The sequence below is a fragment of the Henckelia pumila genome, chromosome 2 (assembly GCF_033568475.1).
Source record: "Henckelia pumila isolate YLH828 chromosome 2, ASM3356847v2, whole genome shotgun sequence".
NCBI lineage: Eukaryota > Viridiplantae > Streptophyta > Magnoliopsida > Lamiales > Gesneriaceae > Henckelia > Henckelia pumila.
Genome location: NC_133121.1, coordinates 20,856,602 through 20,881,934, shown reverse-complemented (window position 1 = coordinate 20,881,934; position 25,333 = coordinate 20,856,602). Strand labels below are relative to the sequence as shown.

Genomic DNA, 25,333 nt, shown 5'->3' with positions numbered 1-25,333 from the left:
AATTTTTTTTAAAAAAAAATTCCTCTGACTATAATTTTTAAAGAACAACGAGAAGTGTTTTTTATATTTTTACAATAAAAATTACGAGTTAAATGAAAATTATAATATTTTATAAAATAATTATTCAAACACATTTTTATTTAGTTATTTATTTTTAACTAAGAAATTTTTTTTTTTTTAGTGTCCAAATAACTGTCCAAGAACATATTTATTATTAAAAAAAGTTTTAAAATATTTTGTACAAATCACTCTTATATAAACATTTTATAGAATTATTAAAATGTTTAAATGCACCAAACATCATATATCATATATAAACAAAATACAATAAATCGTAGACAAAACACTCTATTTTATGTCTTTAAAAAAATCAACACTTTGTTTAAACGATATTTTTTTTCAAAAAATTAATTAATGAATATAATGTTTTGTGTGTAATTTATTGTATGTTGTTTATATTTAACGTCTGACGTATTTAAATTTTAACTAGGGTGATTTAGAACATGTAAAATAGAGGATTTTGTCTCGTATCTCTTTCTTGTTAAAATTGTACCACGAGTGAAGTGACAAAATATATTTTATTTAGAAATAAAAAAGTGTATTTTTCGTCAAAATAATAATGAATCAATATAAATTATTGAACGCAGTTTTAAATGGTATACTCATACAAATAACATGAAAGCTCCAAATTCAATTTATTGGACCTATACCCTAGATTAAATTCGAGATGACATTTTGCATGATGACATTTTGCATGGTGAACAATAAAAATATTCTTAAATATAATTATATTTTTATATATTTTTTTCATGTTATTTATTACCCTTGAAAATGAAAAATGACATCCCAGATAAAACCTAAAACATAGTCTAGCATTATCATTCTCTCGTATCAAGTATGTTGAATTTTATATTAGGTCGGGCTAAATCAAGTGATGAATATATTACTTGAAGCTCTATTTCAATTGAACTACTCTTCGGTCAGACACAGCTATATTTCATGACTTTTTTTTTAATTATTCTTAAATTATTTAATATTCACCATATTTAGTTGGGATCTTTCGAATATGAAACTGATGTGAAAATGATCATATATGATGTTTAAAAATGATATGGGAGATAATATGTAATATTTTGATTGATAAAATAGTTAAAAACGATTATGGCTGCCCAACCTCGAAGTATAATTTTACAATTAAATATTTTCACTACAAATTGTTCATAATATAAATATTAACTTTGCTCTAACAACTATTGTTTTTTTTTTTTTGAAAAAAAAAACAAACAAACCCGCAACACATCACACATGCATGGAATTGCTTGTTTAAATTGATATTATGCCTAAGGTGCTCTATTTTGATTCTTTTCAAAGAAATATTCCATGTTAAATCATCACATGTTTAATCCAGATTTCACTTTTAGGAACAGAAACTTTATTTGTGTACTTTTTAATCCATTATTTCTCAACATTTGAAATAATATTATTATTACATTATATTATATGTTGCAAAAATTACATATATTTCTCTCGCACCAAAAGCGAGAGAAGCTACATATTTAACATCATTGTTCCCTTAATCTACTTTATTTTTAGATCATCAAATTGCAAGAAATGCGAACAATTTTTTTAATAAATAAGCTTGTGCAGTAATTCTGTCACCGAAGGCATGGGGCACCAAAAGTGGGGAGAAATGAAAAAAAGGTAAAAGTCCCCATTTACCAAGGTGTTCTCCATAGTCCACACAATAAACAACTACTGACCAGTTTATTTATATTACTTTGTAAACGTTTTTCTTCTTAAATATCAGAAACTCACCCTCCAGACCCTGCAGAATATCGATTATCGACTCTTCTTTTGATCCATTGAAATGCTCCAGGATATCAGAAAGCGAAACCTGCTCGTATTTACCAACATATATTTATTTATTTTTTTATCAGAAGGCAAAGGTAGTTAAGTTTAGAGAAAGAGAGGTCAACAAACACTTACTCCATCCCCAAAATTATCAAGCCAGATTAGAACAGAACTCTCTGTGGCAATATTATGTTCTTCCTTAGGTGTATCATGTTTTTGGCGTTTCCTAGAACAGTTTAAATCGTCCATATGAGCAGCTGCAGCTTCATTTATATCTGCATCCTCAACCAGAAGATCAGGGATGATTTGTTGAGATTTTTCAACTGAACCACCATCATCCACATTGGGATTGAGCGAATCAAGATTAGGCTGAACCCCTTCCATTTGCCAAGAATGGTCGGACGCATTGGAAGGTTCTGACATCCCATTAGAGGATTCATCTGCTGTGCCATTGTGTTGATGGCCAGATGAAATAATACCCATTGATAATCCAAGCTCTTGCATAATCAAGATGGCTCTAATCTGGCTGTAAGTCACCTAATATGTTTACCCAACAATATATGGTCATCGGCACAGTATTTGGGATGTAATAAAGATACTGCAATTTGATTGATATCCACAATCTTCCATTTATTACCTCCTCTGGTAATTCGTCTTTTATAGGCTTTAACTTTTCATTGCCTACTTTTGATACAGCATCCTGAATATGTTTAGATATCTCATGCGTAAGTTCAATCTCCTCACATAATCTGCGCCAATCAATAGCACATCCCTCTCTCGCTGATTCAAGAATATGCTCTAAGACAGTTCCTTCTTTTATTGGAGCTGCTCTATCGGGGTGATTCTACAAAGCCAAAATTAAAAACTGAAATCCACAAACAATTGCCGAATGGGTTACAATTCAAATGTATGAAATACCATGTATCTCAAAACGTACAGCAATTTTTTGGAGTGTCAAACCATCTTGCCACATTTTCCAAGATTGAAACCTCACAGGGGTGGTTAATCTTTTATTGTTGGGTTTAATCGGAACCTTTCTTGACACAAGTGGTTCTGCATGTGGCTCCCCATCTAAAGAGAGGCTCAATTCTTTTGATAGAGAATGGATAGTTTGCAGTAAAATATCACCATGTGTTGTCAAAAAGTGCTGCAACATAATTAAAACTTCCAGATTAGATAACTATCGAAGAAAGAAATACTGAAGCAATTACCACGTCTATTATATCCAGAGATGAGGCTTCTATAGGCAACAAAAACACCACATCAACAGTAAATCCAAAAGCTACTCGTGAATGAGAAGTAACAAGTAGAGATGCAACAAATCTCAGCGTGATACCACATCTGTTATATCTAGAGATGAGGCTTTTATGGGTAACAAAAGCACCACATCGACAGTAATTCTAAAAGCTACACAAGTATGACAGATGTGGTATCACGCTGAGATAAAACAATTCTCAGAGTGATTTATGTTTACATCGCCAGACCACTCAAATGACTGAAAATTAGTTAGAAGAGAAGTAAGAAACTAGACACGTGATACAGCCAATTTAGGTATGTTGAAGCAACTAAAACTAAAGTTTATGCCAGTTTTGTGTTTATTTAAAAGTTAATGATAGAATCAAGGGGGGATAACACATAGGAGTAGGCATTCGCTTTATTTTTGTGCAACATATAGGAGTAGACATTTGAATATAATCCATTTTAGTTTCAATTTATCACGATTGCAGGGAAAACTGGCAAGCAGATAAGGTTATGTTGGTTGCAACTTGCAACTATGCAGGGACAGAGCTAGACATACTTTTAAGGGCGGCAAAAAATGTTTTCGGAATAATTTATCATTAAAAATAAGTGTAAAATGTAAATATAGTATTTTAATATAAACTATCAAAGTAGTAGCACTATCTCCATAAATGAATTCCAACAAAATTAATTATATCTATCTTGAGAACGGGAGAGTCTGCCCATGTGCTACATCTAACGGTGGTTTTTTTTTGGCATTTCAGATGTTCACATGAACATCTGAAATGCAAAAAAAAAAATTGGTCGTTGGATCTCCACATGCACTGCTCATGTGGTGGCATAGACTCTTCCCTTGAGAACACCATTTTCTAAAATATAAATCAATTGTCTTACCACTAATAACGAGACTGAATGAAATACAGGCCGATTAAAACTAAAACAGTGAAATAATCAAACAAAATTATGTAAATTTAGTTGATCATTCATGCATTCCAAAATATGAAAACAAAATAACTAGAAAAATAACGAGACTGAATGAAATACAAGCCGATTAAAACTAAAACAGTGAAATAATCAAACAAAATTATGTGAATTTAGTTGATCATTCATGCATTCCAAAATATGAAAACAAAATAACTAGAAAAATAATAAATACGATAACAATGTACTTGTACCAAATCAAAGACTACAATTCAGTAAGGAAACTATTTGTGTTGAGAAATTCAAAAGATTGGATTAGATTCTTCCAGAATTGTTCCTAATAATTTGTCTGTTATGTTTAGAAATATAATATGTAATTAGTCATTTGTAATCTTTCCTAAAATATATTTATTTTCTTCCTAGAATAGATTTTATTTTATTCCTAGGATAGATTATTAGAGTTGTATATATGCTGTACCTGTGTATCAAAAGATATAGCGTGAGAAATCAAAAAGAGTATTCCTCTTTATGGTATCAGAGCTAGGTTAGGGTTCTGCAAAATTTTTTCGATCTACTCACTGCCTAAACACTATCAGCCGTCCCTTCAATTTCATTCATACATATTTTACCTATCTTCATCATGTCTGAAACATATGAAAATATCCGCAAAGAAACCGTTGCTGTTAACTCTGAAAATCAAAGCAATCAAACTTTTGGGGAGTTTCAAAATGTACAAGTCTCGTACAGACTGAATGGGCGAAATTACTTGAAATGGTCTCAAATTGTGAAGACATTTCTGAAAGGCAAGGGGAAGATTAGCCACTTGCTAGGTGAGTCTCCAGCCCCTAAGGATCCCAAGTTCATTGTTTGGGAAGAAGAAGACTCTATGATTATGTCATGGCTTTGGAATTCGATGACGCCAGAGGTGTGTGGACCATATATGTTTCTCACTACAGCGAAGGAAATTTGGGAAGCAGTAACACAGACATACTCCAAGGTCAAAGATGCTGCATTAATCTATGAGATTAAGACAAAACTCTCAACAACCAAGCAAGGTAATTTATCCATCATTGAATACTATAATTTAATGAAAGGATTTTGGTTGGAGTTAGATTATTATCAAGATTTCAAGATGAAATGTAGCGAGGATGCTGTAACTCTTAAACAATATGTGGAAAGAGAGAGAATTTTTGAGTTTTTGGCAGGACTTAACATGGAATTTGACCAAGTTAGAGTCCAAATCCTTGGAAGGGATACACTGCCATCGCTCAATGAAGCCTTTTCTCTCATAAGGGCAGAAGAAGGAAGGAGGATTGTGATGTTAGAAATGCCAAGTTCCAATCCAGAAGGGTCTGCTATGATGATCACAGAAAGGAAAACTCCAAGTGAAGCCCTAAATGTTGCTGAAGCAAAGAAAAATGGACAGAGATCCACTTACAAAGACAATCTGTGGTGCAATTATTGCAAGAAAAAAGGGCACACGAAAGAAAATTGCTGGAAACTTCATGGAAAACCCCCATCGATGAGCCAAGGTGGAGGCTATAGAGGAAATCAAGTAAAAGGCCAAGCACATCACACTAATATGGAAGGACTAGTTCGTGATCAACAAATTACTGAGAATGGAGGGTTCAACATAGAGGAAATTGAAAGGCTAAGAAACTTCCTCAACACTCTTGAGAAGCCTTCTGGATCATGCTCTCTTGCTCAGAATGGTAAAATCCTAAATTCTTGTGCCTTTAGTACCTCAAACAAATGCAATTCTGCCACCTGGGTCATTGACTCGGGTGCAACAGATCACATGACATACTCTGCAAGCTGTTTCACCACCTATCAGCCATGTTCTAGCAATAGAAAAATCAAAGTTGCTGATGGTTCATTAATCACAGTTGCTGGTCAAGGAACGGTGGTTCTTTCTTCTTCATTCATTCTTAAAGACGTGTTACATGTCCCCAAACTTTCTGTTAATTTATTATCCATCACTAAAATAACTCAAGATTTGGATTGTCATGTGACATTTTTCAATGATCATTGTATTTTCCAGGACCAAACTATGGGGAGGATGATTGGGCAAGCTAGAGCAATGGAAGGGCTGTATCTTCTTAAAGACAAGGATAGCTGTAGTGATCCCTCGTCCCTTTCTTTAATTTCTGTCAATTCAAATAAAGATGAGATTTGGAATCATCATCGTCGCCTAGGACATCCTTCATTCACAACCCTAAAGAGAATGTTTCCCTCTTTGTTTAGAAATATTAATGTCGAGTCTTTTCATTGTGAAGTATGTGAATTTTCAAAGCACCATCGAGTGCCATTTCCTTTGAGCAACACAAGATCTTTATCACCTTTTGTCTTAATTCACTCTGACATATGGGGACCGTCAAGAATTTCCAACATTTCAGGGGCTAAAGGGTTTGTAACGTTTATTGATGATTGCACTCGAATGACTTGGGTATATCTCCTTAAACAAAAATCAGATGTGAGTCATGTTCTCCCAGTTTTCTTTAACATGATAAAAACACAATTTGGAGTAAACATTAGAGGCATTAGGACAGACAATGCTAGGGACTATTTCAATCAAGCATTGTCATCATATTTTGAAAAAGAAGGCATTGTTCACCAATCTTCATGTGTTGACACTCCACAACAAAACGGAGTCGCCGAAAGAAAAAATAGACATCTTCTTGAAGTAACCCGAGCCTTACTTTTCCAAAATCATGTTCCAAAAAGCTATTGGGGAGAGGCAGTTTTAACCTCTACATATTTAATCAATCGGTTGCCCTCTAGAGTCATTGACTTCAAAAGTCCCTTGAACTATATGTCAGAGTTCTTTCCTAACAATAATTTCTACTCAAAAATACCCCCAAAGATCTTCGGTTGTGTTTCCTATGTTCACATTCACAAATATCAGCGGAGTAAACTCGACCCAAGGGCCCTTAGATGCATCTTTGTAGGTTATTCTACCACACAAAAGGGATACAAATGCTATTATCCTTCCTCTAGAAAATTTTTTGTGTCCAAAGATGTCACATTTGACGAGAAACAATCGTTTTTTAGCCCAGCTAATCTTCAGGGGGAGCATAGCCAAAAGAAAGATGAATATGATGAATTCGATCTGTTTTCTTTACCCATTCCAGTCACAAAAGGACAAAAACCAGAAACACCAGCCGATAAAACAAGACCAGAAATTGAACCTGTTGAACTTACAATGGTCGATCCAAGTCCAAATTCCCATTCCAGTCCAACATTGCATCTAGATATTGAATCTTCTCAAATAAACCCACGTGGAACCACTATAGATCGTCCATTACAGGTCTATACAAGGAGATTACAGCCCAACCCAATGTCTCAGCAAATCCATGAGTCTGAACCCATACAAGGTACTGAAACTCATTCTCATTCACCTTTTTTGCCTACTATTGTTGATACTGAGCAACCTATAGCTATTAGGAAAGGTAAACGGAAATGTACTGAAACTTCATTGTATCCTATAACTCATTACATAGCCTTCAAAAACTTTTCTCCTTCACATAGAGCTTTTCTCACTAAAATAAACACCATCCAAATTCCACGAACTTTTCATGAGGCACTAGGAAATAAGAATTGGGAGGATGCTATGAGAGAAGAGATGAATGCTCTAGAAAGGAACAAGACATGGGAGGTAGTTGAATTGCCTAAGGGAAAAAAAACTGTAGGGTGTAAATGGGTATTTACACTAAAATATAAGGCAGATGGCAGCCTAGAAAGATACAAGGCTAGGCTAGTAGCAAAGGGATATACTCAAACATTTGGTATAGATTATCAAGATACATTTGCCCCGGTTGCAAAAATGAATACCATTCGAATTTTAATTTCTTTGGCAGCTAACTTTGGATGGTCTATGCAGCAATATGATGTTAAGAATGCCTTTTTACATGGTGACTTGGAGGAGGAAGTGTATATGGATCCTTCACCTGGATTCAATGGTTCTCTTTCTAAAAGCCAAGTGCGCCTATTGAAGAAGGCACTCTATGGTTTAAAACAATCACCACGAGCATGGTTTAGCAGGTTCACCAAAGCCATGCAAGGAGTGGGATATAAACAAAGCCAGGGGGATCATACACTGTTCATCAAACATTCAGTTGCAGGGGAAGTTACAATTCTTATTGTTTATGTTGACGACATAATTGTGACAGGCAACGATCAAGTGGAAAAGGAATCTCTTGAGAAGAAACTAGCTGCTGAATTTGAGATTAAAGAACTTGGTAAGCTCAAATACTTTCTTGGCATAGAGCTAGCTCAATCAGAAAAGGGGATCTTTATTTCACAACAAAAATATGTTCTAGATCTCCTAAAAGAGACTGGGATGATAAGCTGCAAGCCATGTGATACTCCAGTTGAACCAGGGCAGAAACTTGACATGAATGAAGAAGAAGAAGGAGTAGATAAAGGCCAATATCAGAGATTGGTAGGCAAGCTTATCTATTTGTCACATACACGACCAGATATAGCATTTGCAGTGAGTATGATCAGTCAATTTATGCACAATCCAAAGACATCTCACCTTCAATCAGTCTACAGAGTACTCAAGTACTTGAAAGGAAATCCAGGTAAGGGAATTCTTTATAGAAAAAATGGATCCCTAAAAGTGGAAGGCTACACCGATGCAGATTGGGCAGGAGCAGTGGTTGACAGAAGGTCCACTTCAGGATATTGTACCTTATTGGGTGGAAACTTGGTAACATGGAGAAGTAAAAAACAAAATGTGGTGTCAAGATCAAGTGCAGAATCTGAGTTCAGATCAATGGCATTAGGAATTTGCGAGTTGTTGTGGCTTAAGATCATCCTAGAAGATTTAAAGGTGACGTGGGACGGACCTATAAGATTGTACTGTGACAACAAGTCTGCCATTAGTATCGCACACAATCCAGTGCAACATGATCGAACAAAACACATTGAAGTGGATAGACATTTCATAAAGGAGAAACTTGACAGTGGACTGATTTGTACTCCTTACGTTCCAACAGGTGGCCAACTTGCAGATATCTTCACTAAGGGACTCTCTGATCATACATTCAAGAATATTTTAGACAAGCTGGGAATGACAGATCTTTACCAACCAGCTTGAGGGGGAGTGTTGAGAAATTCAAAAGATTGGATTAGATTCTTCCAGAATTGTTCCTAATAATTTGTCTGTTATGTTTAGAAATATAATATGTAATTAGTCATTTGTAATCTTTCCTAAAATATATTTATTTTCTTCCTAGAATAGATTTTATTTTATTCCTAGGATAGATTATTAGAGTTGTATCAAAAGATATAGCGTGAGAAATCAAAAAGAGTATTCCTCTTTAATTTGAATTAATTAATGAGCCAGAACCAATATAAAGCGAAAAGACTCATTCAATAATTATTAATAATAACACAATATAAGTATACAATATATCAGGAAAAATTACACTGCAAGACCTATAAAACAGAATCATATGCTATGACTATTTCAGTTAAAATACAAATGGACTTACAAAATGGAACCAAATTACCTATAATTGGAAGGAAAACAGACAAGCAATAAACATTTATTAAACCATTTCTATATCACATCATATACAAAATTTACAAATTCATACCCATAAACTAAAATCGGATGTTGAAAGTCGTAAAAGACATAGTAATAAGATAGAAATTCCATGGAGAAGATTGTTAATACCAATACACAAAATATTAATAACATCAAGTATCTTTCACAATTAAAACTTGTAGCAAGAATATTATGTTGAGTTAGATAGCCGATTACGAGATATAAAAAGTGATTCAGGGTTTGACAGTCAAAATTTGGGAAATTTTCAATTTCAATTCAGAATTCGAGATTTAAAGATTTTCAACTCCAATTTAAGATTTGGGATAGAAGAATTAAAGAAAATGAGTAACTTCATATTTTTATTTTTTACTAGTTTATTTATTTTGATATAAAAATTTTATGAATCTATAACTTTAGGAAAAACTTGAGGGGGGCAGGTGGTTTCGGCCTAGGCCCTCTCACCCCCCACTAAACCTATAAACAAAAAATTCGAGTGGCACCCGCCCCATGGACGCATCCATCCTAAAAGTATGCATCCACAGTTCCACACCACATTTCCAATTTCAATTTGGGAAGCCGGTGGGAAAAACTGTTCATGCGTTGTAAATATTGCCATAATCTCTATGCTATAATACTATCAACACAACAAGATCTTTCAAATTGCACATCTTTCAATTTTATTTTTTCAAAAAAGAAGGAGAAGGAAACATTTAATCTACTATCAACAATGTCAAGCATGTAAATAGTTCATTCCCTATTGAGAGTTGGGCATCAGTCAAGAGCACTCCATGAGTAAAGGCGTGATAGGTAACATAACTCAGAAATGTGCAATCATAGAGAAACATAAATACATTTTTAATGTGCAGACAACAATAAAACTATTCCAAATAGCTTTAGAAAGGAAAATCAGTCGATTTACCAAACATGCAAAACTTTATCAACCTAAATGAGATTTTCAGATTAAAAAATCCAGCACAGTGTATACCTGGTTTACACCATCTATATTTGCTAGCCTAGCTCTCGTAGAAGGCCTTGTCACTGCTATTCTTCTTAATGTTTGATCACCACATAATGCATATCTGAAAGGCAATAAAATATCGATATGCAGGACAAAGAAAACATTTCGTTCATCTGAATGGCTTTCATCGCTGCAGACAACAATGATAAAAATAAAAAACACTCACGGAGCAGTTCCAGTGTCTCTTGCATACTTCAGTCTCTCTTCCACCAGCCTTCTATATAGCAGATCTTCTACCTGAAGCAGGAGGTAAAAGATATAGGTAATTGGTCAAACCATGCATATTTGGTCACATAACAAACCAATACATAGTGCAGACGTATGGGGTTCGTGCTAAATGGAAGCAAGCAACAATAATATAATTGATAACAAAAGGTGTAAAACTCTGCAGTGTCAATTTAAAAGAAAGGTGTATAATTGGGAGTACACACACCTGCGAAAATTTATCTAAATCAAGGTCAGTGCAACAATTGATAGATCCAGCCTCACTAACTTCAACTTTGTTTTCCTCATTACCCATCATCTCTGGAGTCAACGTCAGCAACAATGGGGGTTGATAATCAGGGGTGCAGGAGTTCAAAAATTGCATGCCTTTTGGTCCAACTCTGGTACATGAACCATAAATTATTGTTCAATTACTATTAGCATTTGAGACTGGTTACATTGTTTCATACAATTGGAGGCATAAAAACATGACTCTCCACTATGAAAACCATTATTCACTTTGCTCATGCTGCTTATAAAACAACCATTGGATACTTCGAGAATTTAACACCAGTAACTGTAAGATACACTAACATATCCATTAGTTACCCAAAATAAATTATTTCCCTCAATCTCAAGGGATTTTAGAACGGCACATATTGTATTCAATTTTGTTTACCCTTTGTCATTAAGGTTTGTTATCAACAAAAAATCAATATAACAAGAATTAGTTTGCTCTCACCTAATACACACAAGAAAACTAATGCGAGATAGGGCATTTGAATCCTAAGAGTATATATATATATCAAAAGTATTCTTTCTAGCACCTACTATTTATGACGATTCAATCAGCAATAGTTAGACATAAAATTTAACTCCATTACATGGAAAACACATTTTTATTGCCAGACAAAATGGAATGAGACCAGATGACTCTATTTATTTGCAGAAACTGAATTCCAGTTAGAAACTGATGAAGAGAATTGGGTCAGCGTGGATGAGGGAAAAGAACTGGACCTTACAAATTTATACATGTCTCTGAAGATCTCGATCAAATAATCTGCATTCAATGCATAGCTGCTCATCATTTAAAGGAGGCAAAAAGGAACAAGTAATCCACTGCCAGATCATGCAAACACAGTAACCATGTGAAATAAAAATCGAAAAACTTTTTCCATCAGTGCATCTCAATGTTATAAATATACACACAGCAAGGCTAGTGTGAACAACTTTTTATCATGTAGCATTAGATACTTGCCAAATTTTTCTCTAAAAGGTGAAAACAGAAATTGGATAGAGCAAGTCAGTGAGTAAAAACACAAAGGAGCAATTCTGCTGAATTAAATTTGTCATGATGAATTGTTATAACAATATCAGCGGCTGGTATCTAGCAAAAACTCTAACAAGATCTTTTGTCCCCAGTCATAAGGTTGGGGATTAGCAGGCCAAAGACCCAAAGCTAATTAGAATTCAGTGAGTATCCTTTAGGATCTGGTTGAAATTTACTGTTTACATCTGATTTCTATGACATGCCCAGGAAAGAAACCATAGGATGTGTGTTCTATTTTACTCCTAAAAACCATGAAAAGGTTCATAAAAACTGACTTAACACATAATTTTTAAACAACAAAGCTCTTACATACCACGTGAAATTAACTGATAAGCTAGTTCCTTCCACCAATTAGATGGCAATTCTTTGCCAAGGCCGTGAAATGGAAGCTTGTCATACTTAGCATCAACAATTCTCCTGGACTGCAATCAGAAAAGAAGCCTCGCGTCAAAACTAGGAATTTCTGAGCACAACACCACAGAATCGAGTGAGAAACTTTCAAACACTTTTTCAGGCACATCCAAGGCATGGGTCAAATCAAACACTTCCTTGTTAGAATATAAGCTATATCGCTGCTATCAAACACAAAAAATTTCAACAGTAATCTTACTCGAGACCCACGAAGAACATCCACAGGTAAATTGAGACCATATTGGCCCCTGCATGACTGAATGCAACCCAATAGAAGAAATGCCTCCCTGGACAAGTCACGCTCTTTCTTTGAGCTAGTGCAATTATCACAAGTTCCTGCATACATCAAACCAGGATCCTATCTGTGTCAGTATTTTTCTGATTAAATTCATGTCTCTAATATAATACGATTGCATATGATAACACAATTAGTCACGGATGGACTTTGTTATATCGAAACACTTATAAGTTTTACATGAGTTTATATGGACACGTGAAATTTGGGTTTGTAAATGATGAAATTCTGTAACTTCAAATGTTTAAAAATAAAAAAAATGAGAGATCTACCAGCACAGATGTCAAACAATGTTTCATAATGGTTTTAGTCCCGAGGTTATAAAGAAGCCACATATATGAACAATTCAGAACAAAAAAAATTGCATCCACCTAATCAAAAGTATAGTTTCCCATTTATCGAGGATTCAGAGAATTGTTGCAATCTGAATCACTTACCAAATTGAATTTAATTGTAACCACTAGTGAGAATCCGAAGACCTTGACCCAATTTTTTCTAAATAAGCAGATTCAATTACAGAGCAAATGCATGTTAAGAAAAAAAAACGAACTGTGATTGTACCACAGTTAACAGGAGAGTTTTTCTCGCCAAAGTATTCCAACAAAAAGTTTCTTCTGCAAGTTGTCAGCAAACAATAGCGTTGTGCAGCCATATATGACTCCAATATCGCTCTTCTTTGGTCAGCCTTGTAGACCATGCATGTACCAGAAAATTTATCAGCACCAGAGTAACATGTGCGAGTAGTAATTCAAATGGTAAAAAGTGTCAAGAACTGTTAAACAATATTATCAATTTGCACGACTGTTAAGAAGAGAAGCATACTGTGCGTGCTTCAGCACAATAAAAGTCAGCTTTTGAAAAGTCACTTCTCATATAATACATCATGCAGGATGAAGGAACGCCATCTCTGCCACAACGTCCACTTTCCTGATAGTATGATTCCAAACTCTTTGGGCAGCCATAATGGATTACATATCTTATATCAGGCTTGTCAATACCCATACCAAAAGCTACTGTGGCGACCATGACATAAAAGTCATCTCTAATGAATGATCTGCAGGTCAGAAAAACAGTTTCAAATCTAAATTACTATTTTTTAAAAAAATTGAGACATATTTCGTAAATTATAACTTTAACGGAACCAGGCCAATAATAATACTTAAAGCAATCACATTTGATATACCCAAACTACACTCTTTAAATCCTTTAACATTGCAAAATAGAAAAATGTATTAATCACCCATGGACTGTTAGTATTGCCAAGTTAAGGGAGAAAAAGACATTAAACTTGAGGAATCTAAAGGAAATTAAACCTGTGGGAATCCTCACGTGCATTGTTAGACATTCGTCCATGGTATAATCCAGCAGCAATTCCCGCCGCATCAAGAGACTCAAAAATCTACAGAAACCAGTGATGGATATGATCAGTGTCAGGAAATCAAATAAAAAATATATAGGACTTAGCAAGTCCTCATAAAAAACTGTAATTTCTGACATAGTTATTGAAATTTGACGTAATATTTGTCTAAAGGTGCACTTGGGAAAATTAATTTCAATTACAGTTTTATTTTATAAGGAAACAATAGATCAAATCATAAATCCACGTCTTTACTTATTTACACATTAGTGTATAATAAATTTCAAATAACACTATTATTGGGTGAACTTAAATTTCATCCTAATTAACATGAAACGCTATGTTTATATGTAAGGGATAGATGAAGTTTGTGGTATTACTTCTTTAAACAACAAAAATTCATTTGAAATCAATGGATTTGAAATTCATCAATCCAAACGCAACCAAAGAGAAACACACATAAATATTTCCACGCATAATCTAGTACAAGAGTCATAAAATTAGGAAAAAGTGAAATGACCTGTATAGCATCTTTGACAGTCGTGCAGTAAATTATTGTTGAACTTGCATTGTCTATATAAGAAGAGATTTTCTTCACAAGATCGTCCAGAAAAGTGTTACAGTGGTCAATAGAGTTGACACTGTAGAAGAGATTTTGGCGGTCAAACGATCCAATAGTTACATGAGGATCATGCATCTTCAATGAAAGCATGATGTCATCGCGGACCCTAGAAATAAAATAAGTCATTTAAGAGCTTCTAGAAAATGGAATATCACACCTAGTAAATCTCAGTCATAAAAACTATTTAAGACATTTCATTGTGATTGAAAACTCTCGGATCTAAACATTTAGCCATGCAAATGAAAAGCACACACCATGGACTGGAGAAAAGGGAAGTTACATTTGGCTACATCATGTGTGCATTGGATATGATATATCAACGCCCAATCACAGACCAGAATTATAGGTTCTGATATATTACTCACAAAGAGTGGGAGGAGAACATTCAGATTTTAGATTAACCAATCATGCCAAATAAAAAAAAAAAAAAAGCAAAATGCCTGAAAATTACCAGAATGGAAAGTTGTGTTAGTTACTGCGCTAAACTAGGTTTTAGCAATCCTTCATTTCCAAAACATGACGAGTTTCAATCCCAAACAAACTAATCCTTCTTCATAAATGTTAAATAAAATTGTTAAACCACGGGATTGGAGTTGACATAAAATGCATTAGTGTCTTGAAATGAGTTTAAGACTTCCTGGAAGACAAGAAAGTCGTATCAAATAAATATTAGACTTCACACCATCCCAGTTATATTGAAGAATTGACTAACAAAGTTGAAGATTGTTGGCTAACGGTAGATGTTAACTATGAGAAATAAATACTTACTTTCCAGTGGCAGTTGCAGTTAATCCAACTACTGGAACATTTAAAAGAACATCACGCAACACGTCTAATTGCTTGTATTCCACCCTGTCAAATTTGCAAACCTTTGGAAAATGATAAAAAGCTCAAAGAAAAGGATAGCCGATTGTATTTTTAAATATTACAGAATTACAAACAATTAACACAAATACGATTGCAAACATGTGAAGACGACACAGAAAAGTTATTCGACCTCTCAGCTTACATTTCACTAACAAAAATTGCTCGCAACAAAAAAAAAATTAAAGAAAAGTGATATTATGAAACAAGAAGAATTGCGTAAAACATTCTTATTATTTCTACTGAAAAATACAGCCTTTATACAAGTTACATAATCATAATAAAAGGTAATAAAATCACTAATTGATCTCAAGATAATTTCCTATTCTAGATAATTCACACAAAGGAAACTATACAAATTAGTATCTACAATATCTCCTAAATATTTCTGAAATCTTCAACATTCCCCCTCAAGCTTAGGAATAGATATCTCTCATTCCAAGCTTGCTATGAAGATTTTCATGACTTGGTTTTGTGAGACTCTTGGTTAGGATATTAGCTTTTTGATCACAAGAGGAGATATAGGATAATTTAATGCCTCCTTCTTCCATTTCATCCTTAATAAAACTTTGGTCTATCCTTACATGTTTCATTCGGTCATGCTGGACTGGGTTGTGCACAATGCTGATAGCAGATTTACTGTCACTGTACAACTTGATAGGTGAGCTGATAGTAATTCTCAAGTCTTACATTAACCGTTGTAGCCAAATAACTTCACACATCCCTTGTGCAATAGCTCGATATTCAGCCTCGCCACTACTTCTTGCTACCACGGTTTGTTTCTTGCTTCTCCATGTAACCAAATTTCCCCACAACTTCGAGCAAAAACCAGAAGTTGACTTACAGTCATCACTTCCAGCCCAATCGGCATCAACATATGCCTCAATGCTTCGGTTATTATTATTTTTTAAGAGCATAAGTCCTCGGCCAGGAGTTCCTTTGAGATATCTTAAAATATGATTCACTGCTTGTAGATGACTTTGAGTTGGAGAATGCATGTACTGACTTACCACACTGACGGCATATGTGATATCAGGCCGTGTGAGAGATAAGTATATTAGTCTGCCAACCAAGCGTTGGTATCTACCAATGTCTGCATAAGGTTCATTCTCCTTAATGCTGCTCTTCCAATTTTTTTCCAAGGGTGTTCCTGCCGGTTTGCAACCCAATTTTCCAGTTTCTTGCAACAAATCAAGAGTGTATTTCCTTTGAGAAATGAAGATGTCATCTTTACTTCGAGCTATCTCCATGCCAAGAAAATACTTTAAGGATCCTAAATCTTTTATTTCAAATTCTTTCCTCAATTTTCCTTTGAGCTGAAGAATCTCAACACTGTCATCACCTGTAATTATGATATCATCCACATACACAATGAGGATGGCCTTTTTTCCACCTTCTCCTGCTTTGATGAAAAGAGTATGATCTGCCTTTCCTTGACTATATCCCAATCGCATGAGAGTGGAGCTAAATCGAGTGAACCACGCTCGTGGGGATTGTTTCAACCCATACAATGATTTCCGCAGCTTACAAACTTTCCCTTGCTCATGTTCTGACTGGAAACCAGGTGGAATCTTCATATACACCTCCTCATCAAGGTGACCATTCAGGAACGCATTTTTGACATCTAGCTGGTGCAATTCCCAATCCAAGTTTGCAGCAATAGACAACAACACACGTATTGAATTGAATTTTGCCACTGGAGCAAATGTTTCTTCGTAGTCTATTCCATATGTTTGAGTAAACCCTTGGGCCACCGACCGAGCTTTGTATCTTTCAACTTCTCCATCAGCCCTATACTTTACTGTAAACACCCATTTACTTCCAACCACTTTCTTATCCTTGGGTAGATCCACTATATCCCATGTTTCATTCTCATGCAAAGCTGTCATTTCTTCCAGTACAGCACTTTCCCATTTTTTATCTTTCAAAGCATCATCAATATTTTTGGGAATTTTCACACTGTCAATTTTTGCTATAAAGGCCTTAAAAACAGGAGACAACCTTTTACAAGTTAGAAAATTTGCAATAAAATGCATAGTACAAGATCTTACCCCTTTCCTTTGTGCAATTGGAAGTTCCAAATCTTTGCAAACTGCAGGTTCCAATTCTAGGATCGATGATTGGTTGTGCTGAGAAGGCTTTGGTTTGCGAGAGTAGGTCTGAAGAGATTCCTTGAAACTACCTCCTCGTGTACTTCTCTCCCCTGTTCATGAATTTGGATAGGACTTGAAACAAGTATAGGAGCTGAATTTATAAGAGGAGACACATCTTTTGATATGGGTAATGATACAGTAGGATCCCAAATACTATTCTCGTCGTTATTTTCCACCTGGAGAGGAGAGCGAGAGTAGAAAAAATTATTTTCAAAGAAAGTGACATCCAAAGAGACAAATAACTTTTTTTGTGAAGGTGAGTAGCACTTGTATCCTTTCTGGGTTGGGGAGTATCCTACAAAAACACACTTGAATGCCTTGGGATCAAGTTTACTTCGGTTTGGCTGTTTGTTGTGGACAAAAACAGTGCAACCAAAGATTTTTGGGGATAAGGAGCTGAAAAGATTAAGGTTGGGAAAACTGGCAGTTAGAGCACTCAAAGGAGTTTTGAATTTGAGTGTTTTCGAGGGTAAACGGTTTATCAGATAGGTAGATGTGAGAATCGCCTCCCCCCAATAGAAATTAGGAATGGAGCTAGTGAACATAAGAGACCTAGCAACTTCTAACAAATGACGATTTTTTCTCTCTGCCACCCCATTTTGTTTTGGTGTATTGACACAAGAGGTTTGATGGTGTATCCCATTTTCTCCCAAGTACTGGTTGAATTCACTTGATAGGTATTCCTTTCCATTATCTGTGCGAAAAACATGAATATTGGACTGAAATACATTCAAGACAAATTTATGAAATTGTTTGAACCAGTAGAAAGTTTCAGATTTGTCCTTCATGAGGTATACCCAACACACCCTCGTGTGATCATCGATAAAGGTTACAAACCATTGAGTTTTAGTGAGATTCGAAGTTCTAGCAGGTCCCCATATATCACTATGGACTAGCTGAAATGGTTTTGAAGGCTGATACACATGCGTAGGGTAATTGGTACGAGGTTGCTTTGCAAGTACACATTGTTCACACTGAAAGGAATGTTGATCTTTATTGATAAAAAGATGAGGATACAAAATTTTCATATACTGAAAGCTAGGGTGTCCCAAACGTTGATGTCACAACATTACATTAGAGTTAGAAACAACTGACATAGAAAAATTGGGTGACTTAGACTGGCTAGGATTCTTTGTTTCCAACAGATAATACAATCCATCTTTCTTCTCAGCAACTCCAATCATCTTCCCCGAAGAATTGTCCTGAAATTCACAATGAGAAGGAAAAAAGGTTACAACACAATTCATATCCTCGGTTAGTTTGCTTACTGACAGGAGATTATGAGATAAATTTGGCACAAATAACACTGATTCTAGTGTCATATTTGATAGACAAACCGAGCCCTTCCCCACAGCAGGTGATACTTTTCCATCAGCAACCCAAACATCAATTTTGTTGTTGCAACTGGTATATGTGTCAAAAACGGCTTTTGTTCCAGTCATATGGTCTGAGGCTCCTGTGTCCACAATCCAGCAATCTGTGTGTTGGGATTTTGAGAGGAAATTCTGATGAATTATACCTGTTTTGGCCATAGCAGCAGTAGGCGTTTTTGAGGTTTGAGTCGCAGATCCATTGGATGCTCTAGTTTGTTGCAACAGTTGACGCAACATGTCCAAATCCTCACCGGAGAATTCTGGTCCAGTAGCAACGTTAGAGGTGGACTCAGCAAGATGGGCTGATTTGGGCGGTCTTTGTTGCTTCTTGGGTTTCCAATCAATGGGCTTTCCATGAATTTCCCAGCAAGTATCACGAGTATGATAGGGCTTTTTGCAAAAATCACATACCACTCGACCATCAGATTGATATCCACGGGCTACTTCTTGTTTATACGGCAATGTGTGACGATCTCGATTGAAGCGATTTCCGTCTTGTTTGTGCGCAATCAGAGCAGAACCCTGGGCATCTAAGGAAGAGGTTTCTTGTCGTGGGGAATGCAACATAACACGTCATCTACTTTCCTCCCTTCGAACTTCAGCAAATGATTCCCGAAGAGACGGAAATGGTTTTGTCCCCAGCAACCGTCCACGAACTTCATCCAAATCATGATTAAGACCTTGTAAGAAATCAAAGGTGCGCTCCTTTTCAAGCATCGTCTTGTATTTTGTTGCATCAGTTGTGCAGGACCATCCCATGTCATAAAACAGATCGATTTCTTGCCATAAGTCCATGAGAGAGTTGAAGTATTCTGTCACGTTCAGATTTCCTTTCCTTGTGTTTCGAAGTTTCGAGCGAATCTCAAAACATTGTGAAGTATTTTCTAAGTCCGAATAGATTTCTTCCACAGCTTCCCAGATTTCCTTAGTTGTCCGGTAGTACAAGTATGTGCGGCCAATGCTTGGCTCCATAGAGTTTATGAGCCAAGCCATAACAATGGAGTTTTCGGCTTCCCATGAACTGAAGCTTGGATCAGTTTCTGATGGAGCCTTTTTTGTACCTGTCAAATATCCGATCTTCCCTCTTCCCTTGATTACAAGAATGACGGATTGAAACCACTCTCGAAAATTCAACCCATTGAGCTTGTGTTGGGTAATTTGCAGTGAATGGCTGTCAAATGAAGGATTCGAGGATATTGGGTTTGGCGGAACCACCTGGTTTACCACGGTGGAGGATTCTGAGGCCATATTATGATAGGCTGTAACACACGCAGAGATGCACCTCTAAGATCGGTGGCTTTGATACCATGAAACAAGAAGAATTGCGTAAAACATTCTTATTATTTCTACTGAAAAATACAGCCTTTATACAAGTTACATAATCATAATAAAAGGTAATAAAATCACTAATTGATCTCAAGATAATTTCCTATTCTAGATAATTCACACAAAGGAAACTATACAAATTAGTATCTACAATATCTCCTAAATATTTCTGAAATCTTCAACATATTATTTACAGGATTGAAGCATCATTTGACAATTCACACGAAAGAGTATCAGCAAATGTTTGTCACTGAGCTTTCATGAGACAACATGAGTTGAACTCAATCTTCCACTGCATAGAATCAAGCATAGGTTTCTACATATGAGGTTCGCTGAAAAAACTAAAATTCCTGAAGCAAGACCAAAGTGAGGGAAAAAAAATAGTGTTGCTGTCTCTTTGATTTACCTTTTCTTCCTGATGGAAACCAATGTTAGAATGAAAGCAGTTAGTAAAAGAACCCTATCTTAAAAGTTCAAGAATCAAAAATATTTATCTAGTTTGAGAAGCGAAAGATCCTTCCAAATAAAGTAAGGGCGTATTTTTTAAAAACAAATGGATACTGAAGAGTTTGCTCGGCTTTCCATGCATATTCAATCATTTGAGCCACTGATCAAAATGCAAGAGAAGTAACTGAAGGCAAGATGCACAGTGAGCCAATTTCACATATCCAACCCCCATGATTAAGTATCAAGCTTCGGTCTTAAATGGCTTATTACATTTCTAAACACTCTTGTTTTTTACCACATGAAACAATAAATAAGCCCAAAATATAGAAACTCTAAGAACTCGTATGATGCATTTTTCCCAACAATAAACAAACCTGAAACTATGGCCCCACTCTGATATGCAATGTGCTTCATCAACAGCCAATAGACAGATTCCTGAATCCAGTAATCTTGACCAGAAACTGCAGCAGGATCATGTGCAATCAGGAGAAATGCAAGCCATAAAGGCCCAAATTCAAACACAAAAAACTTATCTATCTCTAAAAGATTGAGGAACTGTGTTAGTTATCTCATATCGATTGGATAAAATTCTTGGGAGTTGCATATATGGACTTAGACAATCATACCCCTTAAGCTAGCTTTTGGGGTTGAGGTAGGCTCAAGTCCGTAATCTTAACATGGTATCAAAGCAGAGGTTCTACCGATATGTGTTGGACTACCCATAGTTTGGGCCACCCATTGTTTTGTAAACTTCCCGCTCCAGATGTTAGTTTTGTACCACATCGATTGGATAAAATTCCTGGGAGTTGTATAAGTGGACTTGGACGATCCTCACCCGTTGTGCTAGCTTTTTGGGGTAAAGTTAGGATCAAGTACATAATCTTAACAAACAGACCAGGATATTTACTATTCATATTTCGTCGATGGTAATTCCAAGAAAAGTGCCAGAAGCATTAAGAAAATAAGTTGTATTCTGTAATTTATTTCGAAAAATTTGCAAAACTCTGTACTTGACTAACTAACTTACATCATAAGAAAACGGAGTGCAAGATGTCAATCATCAGCTTCAATGATGCACAACTGAGGTCCACTGAGCATCTCCGAAAAACAGAACGACTTACAAATTTCACAAGCAAGTTGTTATCATTACAAAAGTGTACCTATTTGTGAGCCCACAGGCCTTCTCCGGCGTCAGGTACAGAATATCGTATTGACCACTCTCGGCATTTTTAAGCACATTAGGATTAGTTTGAGCACTGGAAATATACTCGGCACGTATACCCCTTTGCTTCAACGCCATTACCTTCATCATAAGTTCACAACATATACAATTTCATTTCACAAACAAAAACAACTGGAAAAGATAAAGCTAAAATACAAACCTGATCCTGCATTAGAGATATAAGAGGACTTATAACCACAGCAGTCTTTTTTGAAACCAATGGCGGCACCTGGTAGCTTTATTATAGCACCATTCAAAAAGGGTATTTAGGAAACTACTTAACTGTGTCAGTAAAACATACTGAGTGTAAATCAGTAAAGAATAGTGGGTTGATTAGGAAAGTTTACCACAGTGATTTGCCACTTCCAGTGGCCATAACCACCAAGCAATCTCTTCCTCGGAGAATTTGTTCCACGATTTCCTTCTGGTACGGTCGGAATTTCGAAAAGCCAAAAAATTTCTGCACCCAAACGAGGAAAAAGAAGCCTCAGACAATGCTCGCTAGAAAACTGTGGGCAGGGGAAAAAAATGAAAGACGACGAACCTTGAGAGTGGACTCCATTGTTGATGAGGAAGAGAGGAAGAGTCACTGAAAACCTACGCACATAAAAAGGTACTTGGTTTTTTTTTCCCGCCATTATGTATGCGTGGCAGCCTGAGTTACAGGAAATAGGGTGCAGTTAGGCTGGTTCACGGTTGTGCTAGACCCCTCGAAACCGGGGCCCGCCCACTCGTCCACGCGGTGACTGGTGAGGTTGCGCGGATCGAGCCGGCTAACCCGTATCTTTTTAAAAGTTTTTTAAGAAATTTTTAAAATTTGTTTAAGTAACGTGTATGTATTTGAATAACTATAAGTAAAAATGTTTAATATATTTTTTTAGATAGTGTTTGGAAGCCGAGATGTCAAAACGGGCCAACAGGGTGGGCCGGCCCACAACTCGTCGCAACCCACCATTAGGCAGGGCGGGGCGGGCTGGCCCATCTTGTAGGCGGGTTGGGAAAACATCAACCCAACTCATCTATTTTAGGTGGCGGGGCGAGCCAACCCGATGGGTTTACGTGTAAATTGACGGGTTTTTGCTAGCCAACTCGCAACCCACCACAACCCACCTTTAGACGGGGCGGGGTGGGCTGGCCCACCTTTTAGGCGGGTTGGAAAATTGCAAACCCAACCCACCAATTTTGTATGGCGGGGCGGCTCAACCCGACGGGTCTAACCCATTTTGACACCTCTATTTGGAAGAGTTTTCTATGAAGTATTTATCAGTTTTTTTCGTTAACTAAAAGCTCTCTCAAACATTATTTTAATATATTTTGTGACAAAGGTTAGGCGAACCAACCTCCAAAATTTGAAAAATTAAATAATTTAAGATTAATATTACATGTACAACGAAACTTGTATGATAATTTTTATATCATATAAAATTTAATACAAACATTTAATTTATCAAATCTCGTGGTACATTGAATGCAAAATATCACAACATAATATCAAAATCTCGCGATAAAATAGCAAAATATCACAACATAATTGTTGTAAATATATTTGTACGATATATTGGTTGTACATTTAACATTATTTACAAATTAAAGTTAATAAAGTTATATGTATTTGGAAAAATATTTTTAATGCTTTATGAATGAAAAAAATTAAAATATGTGCTTGAATAAGATTTTTGTAAAATATTTTTTAAGTACTTTAAAGAAATTTGTTCTCCGGATATATTTTTAAAGAACAATTAATAGTTGTTTTTTATGTTTTTAGAATTAAAATACACGGGTTAAATGTGGATTAAATTTTTTTTTATATAAAGTAGTATACATATATACCTTCTTAATTGTTTTTAACTACAATTTTTTTTAAAAAAATAATTACACAAATACTTTTTCAATTTTGAAAATGTTAGTATAAAAATGTCATACAGCATACTAATTCATGTCCCAACTTTAACATAGTAATAAAGGAAAAATTGCATCTTTATCATGTAAGTTGGTCTGTTGTTTGTTTAGTTTTATAATTTTTCAAAGTTTGTAACTTAGATTTTTTTTTGGTCCATTTTTTTTAATCGAAAGTCACTAAATCAATGGAATATTACTTATTTTACGTCGATGTTCTCATACAAGACTCGTGTGGTTAAAATTAAGCTTATATTACTTATACACATAATCAAAAGAAACAAAACGACTAGTTTTTTTCCCCGATTTGTGAATATTGAGTTTCGTTTTTTCTTTATTTTTTCTTTTATTTTTGCATAATATAATTTATTTTGTGTAACATATGGTTAAATCTTACTAAATGAGTCATATATAAGAGTATCGGTGTCAGATAAGTAATATTCGATTGATTTACAGATTTAATGACTTTCGATGAAAAAATGACAAAAACTCAAAAAAAAAAATTACAAATTACTGGACTAAGACCAAACTTCTTAAAAGTCGTAGAACTAAAACAAAACACATGTCAACTTATAGTACTAACATTACAATTTTTCATAATAATAAAATAGGCCCTATGTTTTAAACATAAAAAGAGAATCACGATACTGAAAAATTAAGGGAAGTGTCTCCTTCATTTTCAAAATAAAAAAAAACTTCAATGAAATTATTCCACCGAACAATTTATGAGACGGTTATTTGACTCGACTCAGCTCATAAAAAAATATTATTTTTAATATTAAAAATAAAAGTTTTTACTGTAAATATGGACCGAGTCCGTGAGATATTTTCACAATATATCTATTATTTGAAAAATTATATGTATTTCAAATTAGAGAATTTACGTTTGAATGTAGTTTAGCATTTCGTTTTTATTAAATAAATGGCCAATGTAGTAAATAAAACAAACAAAGAAACAAACAAAATTTTGAGCGTTGCACCTCATACGGACGCTGCGATTTTAATTGTAGTGTTGGAGTTTTGCAAACGAGACACAAGGTAGGTAAACAAACTACATATATATATATTTTTTTGAAATAGGTAAACAAACTACATATGTTATATGTTGCAAACTACATGTTGGTCTATGCTGCACCAGGAGAGGTACACCCCATTTTTTTTAGATGTTTGTGCGAACATCATGTTAAAAAACCAAAAAAGTTATTGCTGGGATCCACATGTTTTTTTCTCAGTGAGATGTTCACGCGAAC

General features: G+C 35.2%; 1 protein-coding gene across 4 annotated transcripts; it reads right to left on the bottom strand.

Moving 5' to 3' along the window:
- Positions 1-1,577: 1,577 nt before the first annotated feature.
- LOC140883422 (uncharacterized) lies at positions 1,578-22,921 on the bottom strand. 4 transcript variants are annotated; one of them, XM_073289869.1, is made up of 20 exons: positions 22,732-22,921; positions 22,535-22,647; positions 22,348-22,423; positions 22,126-22,268; positions 21,340-21,426; positions 15,571-15,654; positions 14,701-14,908; positions 14,137-14,222; positions 13,646-13,877; positions 13,385-13,508; positions 12,728-12,864; positions 12,431-12,539; positions 11,805-11,847; positions 11,017-11,188; positions 10,750-10,820; positions 10,551-10,644; positions 2,789-2,998; positions 2,489-2,695; positions 1,987-2,388; positions 1,578-1,894 (listed from the first exon to the last, which is right to left on the bottom strand). In XM_073289869.1, the coding sequence occupies exons 1-20, from the start codon at positions 22,747-22,749 to the stop codon at positions 1,769-1,771; spliced, it is 2,742 nt and encodes a 913-aa protein (XP_073145970.1). In that variant the 5' UTR covers positions 22,750-22,921; the 3' UTR covers positions 1,578-1,768. The 4 variants fall into 4 exon arrangements, with proteins under 4 accessions (XP_073145970.1, XP_073145971.1, XP_073145972.1 ...); XM_073289870.1 differs by lacking the exon at positions 21,340-21,426; XM_073289871.1 differs by lacking the exons at positions 22,126-22,268; positions 22,348-22,423; positions 22,535-22,647; positions 22,732-22,921 and adding an exon at positions 21,993-22,097.
- Between the last annotated feature and the right edge of the window lie 2,412 nt (positions 22,922-25,333).